Source organism: Branchiostoma floridae, chromosome 7 (assembly GCF_000003815.2).
Source record: "Branchiostoma floridae strain S238N-H82 chromosome 7, Bfl_VNyyK, whole genome shotgun sequence".
Lineage (NCBI taxonomy): Eukaryota > Metazoa > Chordata > Leptocardii > Amphioxiformes > Branchiostomatidae > Branchiostoma > Branchiostoma floridae.
The window spans coordinates 22,762,052-22,772,148 of NC_049985.1; the positions used below are offsets into that span (position 1 = coordinate 22,762,052).

The window sequence follows — 10,097 nt, forward strand, 5'->3', positions numbered from 1 at the left end:
AAAAAATGCTTTTGGGGGGTACAGGGGCTCGCCCGGGGGTGGGCGCCATAGCCGCTTCAAAATTTTTGGCTTCAGACGATTTCCGCATCACTTACATTGGAGGAACTATGGCCACGCATGATAAATAGTAAACTTTTCACAGAATATGGCACCGATGTATTCTTTATTAATGAAGTCTCTTGACATAAAGTAAAGTAAACACACACTTGATCAGTATGATCTTTAACAATCGTTTTCGAGGTCGAGATTCAGTCTCTCTTTTACGTAACGATAGTGAAGTAATTCATGTCAATTCCATCCCTTTACTACACACCTTCTCACAAGGGTAAACTTCTGTAATGCAGCATTGAGGACTTGGTAACGTTTTCTGACAGAGGGGGGAGGGGGCTATATTGTTGGTGTTACATCTCTATTAAAAGGGCTTGGTACTTTTCTTATAATTTCCGAAGCCAGAGATTTTTCTCCGTGCTTTACAGAGCAGTTGTCTTGTACGAGTAGGTTGAAGTCGACGATGGTACGTACCTTGGTCTGTATACAGAAGAGTAATTTGAGAGCCCGCTCGAGCTAGACGATCTATAATTAGAGTTTAAACTAGAATTTCTCAGGGAGGTTGATCTAGAATACCCCAATAGCGGGCCTCCTATATCTGCTGTTAAACTCAGAGACCGTGTGTAAGAGGTTGACAACCGAGCGGACTCGGGTGTATACGTAGAACTGTAACCTGATGAACTTGAGGTCAACGTTCTCCCATAATCCCGAGAGTAACCAGTGTCATAAGACACAGACCGGCCAATAGCCGAACGAGAAGCTCTAGTGTTCTCTTGGCGACTTGAGGACGTTGAACTTGCACTGCTTGAACTCGAACTTGTGGATCTGAGCGAACTTGAGCGCGACCATGGCTGATCTCTGGCCGACTCAGATGTCGTACCGCGCGTGCGCGATGACGTGTAAGATGACGTGGAGGAGTCTGCCTCGGTTTGACCCCGCCGAAAGGAACCCTGGGAGTACGACGAATACCTGTTAGATGACATCACGGTGTCGCTGCTAGTTGACCGCCTATTCCTAACACTATCCCTCCCCGACCCAGCCCTACACAGCGGGGTGTAGTGGGAGTAAGAGAAGCCTAAAAAGACTGTATCGCCGCCGCCAAACGTGAACCCCTTTGGTCGGTAGGAAATTCTCCTGTTGCCGTGCCGGTTGGATATCACGCAGACTTCCCTGCCGAACGTGTTGGCCACGGCCTGTAGGACGATCTCGTCCCCCCACGTCCCGTCCATGGTCATGGTGCGCAAGTAGCTCTCCCAAGCAGACTCGGTAGCGCCGGGCAGCCAGTTCTTGATGTGTTCTCCGTCAACCTGCAAGGAACAGAAGGATTAAACATGGAGTAACAAAATCGCTTCTGGTGTTCGTGAACAAGCTGCTAGATAGGGTGCCCAAACCTACACCTCTTTTTCCCGACATCAAACATATCTGCTTCTAAATATTACGACTAAAGTATGTCCGGAACTTAAGATGCAAAAGCTGAAAGTTTTCCAGCAGTACCATGGTCACACACCAGAAGCCATCAAAATGACCTTCATTTTCCCTAACCGCTCCTGCAATTCTTGAACAAACTGGTAGGGGCCAAAACCTACATATATTCTTCTTGATGCCAAAAAAAGCTATCTGCTACTAAAAATTAAGACATGTCCGAAACAAAAGAAACCTAAACCAGACGTTCTGACGCAGTACAAAGGTCATGCAACAGGGGACCCCAAAACGACAGTAACCTTTGTCTTCTAAACAACTATGCACATACCAAATATCACTGTAATCAATCCAGAGGATCTAAAGTTATGCTGACCACAAATGTTCGGAGACACAAAAGCAAAACCACCATTTCCCATAGAGGTAATAAACATATATGTAATATACAAATGGGTTGAGGGGAATTTGAGGTTTAAGGGCTAAAATGTTGACAAATGCACAACTTGAAAACAGACATCCTAAAAGATCGAACGAACAATTCACACACAATCATTGTTCACCCAATAGTTTTGTGTTGCAGGGTGACTTAAGTCCTTGACTGTACATAGAATGACCCATAACAAGATCATTATGTAATAGGGGCATCAGTTAGTATCTACTCGTACTTGTCATTGCCAACCATATATCATTAGGGGATGCTTTACAAAAGTAAATGTGTGGTTGACCTATCGAGAGGTAAATGTCTATAAATAGACATGATTTGATTGACACATGTTTGCTAGCCTTGACTGTCCAGTTTGGCAAACTATCAAGACTAAAGCCTGCTGTAGGGATGAAAACATTTGCTATCCTGCCAAGTTCTATCCAAAACAGTATCTATTTAATAACTCCTTGTATCTCGTATTCTATCTCATGAATGCTATCAGAGTCCTCTGTACACTCACACGAGATAGTGTCACACTGAATTACGTTCAAAGCTGTGGAAGAAAAGCCCATACAAACTGTGTGTATTAGAAGTTACAGAGTTTTCTGTGTCGTTACCATTACTCTAAAAGGCACGCGCTCTAAACGATGTGCCGGGAAGTCTATCAAACTGCCCTAAATTACAAATCAATTGCCCCCTAAAAGAACTTAAACGCTGACTGGTTGCCAGTATACAAGTAAAATAATTTGTCCTAGTATATTCAAAGAAATATAAACAAAGATGGTTTAAGAATTGCTACGCATGATTAAAGATTGTACCATTAGTTATGGCCTCTTCTTTGTAAGCAATAGAAAGATCTTTACCTTTAAACTGTGCCATAAATAACCTATAGAAACGCACTAGTCCTAAACGGGTAGATCGGGTTACGCTTGTCGATATATTTCTTGATATACGGAAACTTTACGTCTTGATGAAAGATATGAATCCCCATGGGTAATTTGCAAGTGTAAGACCATAAAAAGTCCTGTTTGATCACGCCTTTCTTTCTTAGTAATGAGTTCACTGGTAGTTGTTGCACACACATGTACACACGAACGCATCGCCCTCTATACCCTAACTGCAGCATAGAAAATACACACGCATACTCACGTATGGGTTCGAACGCAGCCAGGACACCACTTTGCGTCGGACTTCCGTAGCGGAGGGTTTGCCATCCAAGTGGCGGGCCACGGCGTGGAAGAGGCAGTTTCCATCCCCCGGTACGGACTCCATAACCTCCAAACCCTCCGATCTCAACCGCCCCGACAAGCCATAATCCGCCATCTTAGATTTTGTTTTTTTACACTGCCTCTTCGTCTCTTCACACAAACGCCGTGTTGGTTGGAAAATCTTTCTTCTCTCTCCGAGCTGTTGCCGACTACACAATCCGTCCACTCACCAGTTCGCCCTCCTCCTGTACTGTTTAACTTGTGGAGGCGGTATGTTGCCTATCAAGTTGCGATATTGTTGTCGTCATCGAGTGACAAACGAGTCTGTCCGACTATTTTTGGTACGAAATATGTAGAGGGGGAATGCCTGTTATGTTATGTGGTTCCTCACGGGGTATACGTGTCTCTCTATCCTTGACACGTTAGTGGTTCATAGTGGGCCGAGATAGGGACCAGTATCTTCCCGATTTACTAGAGAGAAATACTCTACCACCGCGCCACTGTGAATGCAAATTTTACCCGCTTCCTAGATCGATACACTCATGAAACATTTAGGTGAGCTCAGAGCGAAAACGATGGCGAGAAACGACACTTCAAAAGTGTGCAGATACAAGAGTTATTACCGCGCAAAGCTCCGTCCCTTTGTTGATTGATATCCGAGGTGTAATATGAGAGGTAGTCACTTGTTGCCAGTGCTTTTATTGGCTGTGTGGAGTTATGACGAATGTGATGGGACATTGCTGGGTTGAAAGGGGGGCCAGACGACTGTAATGCGAACCCTCTAGTGGCCAAGAATCTCGGCGCTGATATAAACCCACCGTATTACAAAGGAAATGACAAAAAAGATAAATTCTGGGCTGGATTGCAGATGCGTTAGGGTGCTATTTTGTAACATATGGTGGAAATTCAAGTACGGGGTCGTGGTAGAGATATTGATTGTGTCACATATCGTGATTTGCTGTGCTGGTAATGGTGGTATCTCACTGCACTTGGGGCACTGCTGGGTTCCAAAGATTACTCAACGAATTTCAGAGATTAAAAAAATTGTGCATTTTGATGGTTTCTCGGTCATACTTTTACGTATTACGCAAATATAATACAACAGCGCCGCAGTGAGAGAACCCCACAGTGCCGCACCGGTGCCCCAAGTGCAGTGAGATACTACCTTAATCCCAATATTCCTGTAGTGCAGGTGTGCAGTTATGCGATCTTTACCAATATTTACGGCATTGGTAGGGTTGAAACTTGTATTTGAAGAGTCATGAGAAATATAGAAACATTGGTCATTTTTTAATGTGCAAAGTTGTACATTCAAGCAACAAAGCCAGATCGTATCTGCCTGTACAATATTGTTGAGTACATTTATCTGCCCCCTTCCGTTCTCTTTCAAACAAGAGATACAGAAAGTGAAAAGAAATTAAAGCTTTATCCGTGAATATTTAAAAAAACAAACCCATCACATTTAATTTCTGAACTCAATCTTATAAACATTAACTTCATGCAAACCTTTTACTAAGAGAATGTCTGTAGGTGACACGGAAAACTTGTTAGAAGGTATTGACTTTAAACAATCATTCTCTATAATTTCTGGTAGATTTAAGTTTTACTGTGAAAACATATTATGTTTTCCATTGTTATAATTACACGTTTGTCGTAGTACTTGAAGGATATTGTTATGTATTGTATTTGCAATATTGTAATGTTATCATTTCTTCACATGTTGAGGAGGTGTATATGGTAGAAATAGAGCCAAGAAATGTTAGTGTGAATGTTTTGAGTTCCAATGAATGTTATGTCGCCAGTCCCGACCTTGACAAGCTATGAGTACGAAACATCTAGGTTCGACGTCCTCAGTACAGTCCTGCCCTCTAGCGGTTTATGTTGGACGCGCACGTCACGTTTCCACTGTGTGGTGCAATACAGAACAGCTCCGCAACGTGGCGCTAGATGAGAAGAGTCATCGAGCTACATCCATTGTTTCAGTGCTGGTGACAGTTTGGAGGAGACATTTTGTTTTGGGGGTGACGCTTCAGGGGCTATTCTTATAGTATAGAGAGCGTCCGTTTGACAAGAATTCCCAAAATTCCGCAGGCATGTCAGGAATTTTTCTACAGGCATGTGTAGTTGCATCATTTTGTCAATCTTCTCTTCTTAACTGGCAAAACAGGGCAAGCTCTAAATTTAGATCTTGATACCGTAAAAGATCTTCATTTTCTATAAGTTGTTTATTGGTTCAATGCAAGAACACTAAAATATACTGCAGCGTCATCTGCACAGCAGAATACGCTGAATTGCGCACTTTAGAATAATACATTATGCAAACATACAAGGGAATGTTATCATACAAGGAATAAAATAAAAACAGTTACTACAAAAAACTTCTTATGATATAATTGCAAAGTAGTGAAAAAAGACTGGAATAGATGTTGTTGATAAATAGATATTGGAGATGTTTTAAGGTACTTGTATTCAGAAGTTGCGTGAAATATGTCATGGAGCTGTTTTAATAGCGGTTAGTTTTTGGCAATGTTAAGAACAAAAATATAGGATTCTGTCCACCCTTTCTGACCACAAATATAACACAATGAAGGAAGCTTTTTGGAAAACGTTTTTCACACGTTTGCATATTTTTGTGGGGTTCCCAGAGGATGTCAATCATACGATTTAATCCACTTAGCCTTAAGTTCTTATCTCACAAGTGGCTGGATAATATGTCAATTTCAATCATGATAACTTCACTCTTCCTATCCAGCAGATTTTCCATCTGCAAAGCATCCCTGCAAAACTGGTGGATTGGATCCTCCAGCTCAGCAAGACCGACAAACACACTCAGTTGTATGGCTTCGTTTTTGTTGTTCCGGCTTACGTCCTCTAGGTGTTTCAGTAGATGTCTTCGGACGGTTAAGTCGTTCATAGCGTAGATAGTAACGGACATCATCCTCGCTGCAGCTGTTGGATACGTGTTGGCAAGACTAAGGCTAGCTTCTCCCTTGTAGTGTAACATGTAAATCTTAAAATTGTGTGCTTGTAGAAGCTTTAAATTGGCGGGGCGTAGGGTTAAAGGGTCCCAGTCTACAAGTATGATGGGTTTGCCGTCGTAGCCACCGAACGCTCCCGCGGGAAGCCATTTCTGTACAGCCGTACAGAAGTCGTCGTCTGCGGTCTGTAGAGGCACGACGTCCGGTAAGCCGGTCGTGTCCAGTTGAGCCAGCTGAGCAGGGTCCTGTCGCCACCAGAGGTCGGGTCCACCCTTGTACTCTATGAAGGGCTAAAAATATATATTTTATTTCAGATTGAATAAAACGCGCAGTTAAGATTAATTATAAGTACATCATATGAGGTAAGATTTGTTTTACTGTAGAACAATAACCACGTTTAACTTTGCGAGGACGCGTGCGCAGCAACAGGAATCATGTAAAGGAAAAGGTCCCTGGTCAGATTCAGATTCAGCTTTATTTCTGATTGACTCGGCATGTGATATTCAATATGAGATACAAAATACACACGAAATGCGCCGTTAGACATTGATGCATAAATGCAACTTTTAAAATTAGACAGCGATCGGATTAAAATCTAGACATAACAAATTAATAATCTTTACTGATTAACTAGCATTGTGGTACAATAATCGTAGAGAACGGGGCGCAAATGACAGTTCATGTCTCTTGGCTTTACTTCCAGATGCCGTGTATCAGGCTTCCCGACGAAGACTGTACGAACTGTCCTGAGATGAAGTAAAGAACTCCCTCAGCGGAGAGCTACTGTCCCGCAGCATGTTTTGTAGAGTTTTCAGCGTCGTTGCGTACCGTCTGTCAGATAGTGACGGCGCAGAGAGTCAGATCTATGGGATGCTAATGATTCTAAGACAGCGCCTCTGCATGGCTTTTAGCTTGTCTAACAGGTGTTTCGGGAGTCCTCCCCACACAGGGGGGGGGGGGGGGCATACTCTAGTGAGGGACGAATGAATGTTAAATAGATAAGACATATCAGGAGATATATCACGTTTGGACGGGGCATACTGCAAGTCAAGACAATGATCTTAACGTAGTCAGCTTCCTTCGCTTTTGACACACAACTCACAATTCCTGTCACAATTCCTGTCCTGGGAAACTATGATCGGGCTTCTTCTAACCTTTACGACTTACACAGCAAGAAATATTCTCTAAAAGTGAACCTACCATCCTGAAAAGTTCGGACTTGTACTTCCGTAGTTTCTTCGTGAAGTCGTTGACAGTGGATGCCGTGCCTCGTTTATACCTTGCTGTCGGGCGGTTCTGTCGGATCCAGGTGTCTTGATGCTCCTCCAACTTCCAGATGACTCCTTTGTTTCTCCACGCTGAAGCGACTCTTCCTGACGTACTGATGAAGGCCCTTCCTTCCTCTGTGATGGTTGCCATTAGTAGGCCTACCTACGAAAACAGAGGAACTTAAGTATGCATGCATGTGGTTATACATGTGCGTTTTTGTTTGTAATGAGGAATTAATTTGCATGACTACGTTACAATTTGCATGATTGAGAATGAAATTATATAATAATTCCATTGTTTTCAATAGATACCCTTAAATAAATGTCACATATTATTCATGACTGGTGTAACATAAACAAATGCCAAATATGCAAATGAGGCATTAATTTGCATAATCAATGCAAAAAATGATAGAACTTCATAGATGGTGGGAATTTAATTCTTGTAACATGTGTATGTAAGTCAATGATGAATATCACCATGCATAAGATATGTAAATGTATATATCATTTACATGAAATAGACGTAAATTTATAAATCATTTACATAAAATCTACAAACGTTCTCAATATTCTATGGAGGTATGAAGTCACCGAACTCTAGTTATTTTTGCGACACTTTGAAACCGCATTGTTGACACCGCATGAAACAGTCACTGTATACTACTTTATTGTGTAAATACTACAGGTGTGTTTATATTTACATAAGGGCAGCGACACTTATAAGTTATAGCTTAACCAGTAAAAAAATGCCCTGCAGCTATAACGTTAGCTGAGGAAGGTGACAGACGGTCACCGAAACGTGAGTGAAAATTAAACAACTGTTGTGTCTAACATGTTAACGTCATATCCGGTATGATACTCTGTAATCATAACTCACCACTTGTGTTCCCGCCACCGCCAGGAAAATCGTGGTGTCTGGATTATCCAAGAAGGAGTGAAAGAACTCCGGCAGGTAGTCGGTGTCGCCATAGATCTCCTTAGACATGCGTATCACCGCGTCATAATCATCGTGCGACGCCAGACGATAGGACAGATTCGTACTCTGCTCTGCCATGACGAACTGGGGGAGGGGGGCTCAGTGGACCTGTTGTACTACATGTAGTTCATGTAGTTCATCCCAAAAAAACACCGCACGCAGGTGGTTTACAACTTGCAATGAAACGGAGCTCTTCCTTGTGTCCTGGGTGAGTGACACAAACTGACTAGCTGCCTAGTAGCGCAAGAGAAAATGTCACGCCACGGCTATTTCTAATGCAGCCCCGCTGAACTTCATACAACTTTACGTGTAGTAAGAAAGGTCGAGTGACGTCACGCACGTTTCGGGTCAAATGTAAGTCGGGGTTCGGATGACACTCTGTCCGCCTAACCTTGAATCCAGTCTCCTTGTGCACGTGGCACGCCCTACCGTAGTTAGTGTAGGCTCTCTACGGGGCCATGTGCAGCTCTCAGCCGCCCGGGTAATCTTTCGCACCCGGTAGAATTTTCACACGGTTAGAATTTGCCCAGTGGCAGTTAATTGCCGGCCACGAAGGTAACTCCCACTGGGCAAAGTCTAACCGCGTGGAAATTCTACCGATGTGAACGATTACCCCGGCGGCTGAGAGCTGCAGTGGCCCCGTAGAGGCCTATACTAACTACGGTTTATCCCATTTTAAGCACACTTTGTATATCGTACGAATAGAGACAACAAGCATGGTGTTTATAAAAACACAGGCGACGAAAGGTTACGATGGAATAGTTGTTTGTTTGTTTGTTTTATTAAGACCTCTGCTGTCATAGACACCCTTTGTCTCTGATGTGGACTGTCTGTGCCTTGACAGTATATGATTGAATGAATTACCTTAATTGTAAACGGTGCAATGCATGGCAGCAACTATTACACAGAGTGTGAAATAAAGGTATTGGGTAAGACTGAATATCCTAATTACTATAACAATAAATGCTAGCATACATTTCGATTTCAATCGAGCGGAGATTATCATGAGTGTCAGTATATTTTCTGATAACAACGCTGTCTCTTATATTTGCCTATTTTTGCGTTGTGCCATTGAAGATTATTTATATTTATATACATTCAAATCTGTCTGTAGCATCTAGTCTCTTAAAATCTGATCTACTTGATTCTAGAAATGTTAATAACTTACGACGTAACGTATTATATCTAGAATAATCCACGACGAAGTGGAATTCATTTTCATATGGATAAAATGTTGGTTTTTTAGGGGATTAATCGCCTCATGGCCGATTGACAATGTCACAATGGTGACCCTAAGTAGCCCATTGATAGTCCCAAAGCACAGACTGCCAGACCAGCTGCAGGACATCTGGAGCGAATTACAGCCCATTTCAGTATACCGTGCCCGTGGGGACATCTGTGTCTGTTAAATCATAACACTCGCACCACCTGTACAACTGGAACCCGAACTCAGGGGACAGTGTTAAACAGGTGCCCACTGACAAGCTTAGTACTGGGAGTTCATGGGGACATCTGTGGAAACGTTTCACTCGCACCACCGCCTGTACAACTGGGTCCTAAGCTCAGGGGACAGTGTACTAGTACCCACTGTCACGTTATTGAATATTGTTGACGCAAATTTTACATCAATAAATCTAAATCTTACATTAGAATCTCAAATAGGCTATGCAACAAAGAAGTGCAATATCAGCATGGTCAAGTGAGCTGAGAGTGAGTAAATAACTTCCAATCCACGCAGACAGAGGGTGGCACTGATTTAAGCTGGTACTGACA

The 10,097-nt window shown here is 42.7% G+C and overlaps 2 protein-coding genes across 3 annotated transcripts; both read right to left on the reverse strand.

The window, feature by feature from the left end:
• Positions 1–138: 138 nt before the first annotated feature.
• On the reverse strand, positions 139–3,383 carry LOC118419807 (uncharacterized protein DDB_G0271670-like). The gene is made up of 2 exons (XM_035826404.1): positions 3,041–3,383; positions 139–1,355 (listed from the first exon to the last, which is right to left on the reverse strand). The coding sequence occupies exons 1-2, from the start codon at positions 3,212–3,214 to the stop codon at positions 471–473; spliced, it is 1,059 nt and encodes a 352-aa protein (XP_035682297.1). The 5' UTR covers positions 3,215–3,383; the 3' UTR covers positions 139–470.
• Positions 3,384–5,305: 1,922 nt separating this feature from the next.
• On the reverse strand, positions 5,306–8,614 carry LOC118420370 (probable N-acetyltransferase 16). 2 transcript variants are annotated; one of them, XM_035827167.1, is made up of 3 exons: positions 8,226–8,614; positions 7,278–7,508; positions 5,306–6,367 (listed from the first exon to the last, which is right to left on the reverse strand). In XM_035827167.1, exons 1-3 carry the CDS (start codon positions 8,400–8,402, stop codon positions 5,792–5,794), a joined length of 984 nt encoding a protein of 327 aa, XP_035683060.1. In that variant the 5' UTR covers positions 8,403–8,614; the 3' UTR covers positions 5,306–5,791. The 2 variants fall into 2 exon arrangements, with proteins under 2 accessions (XP_035683060.1, XP_035683061.1); XM_035827168.1 differs by having other exon boundaries at positions 7,278–7,504; positions 8,226–8,361.
• Positions 8,615–10,097: the final 1,483 nt, after the last annotated feature.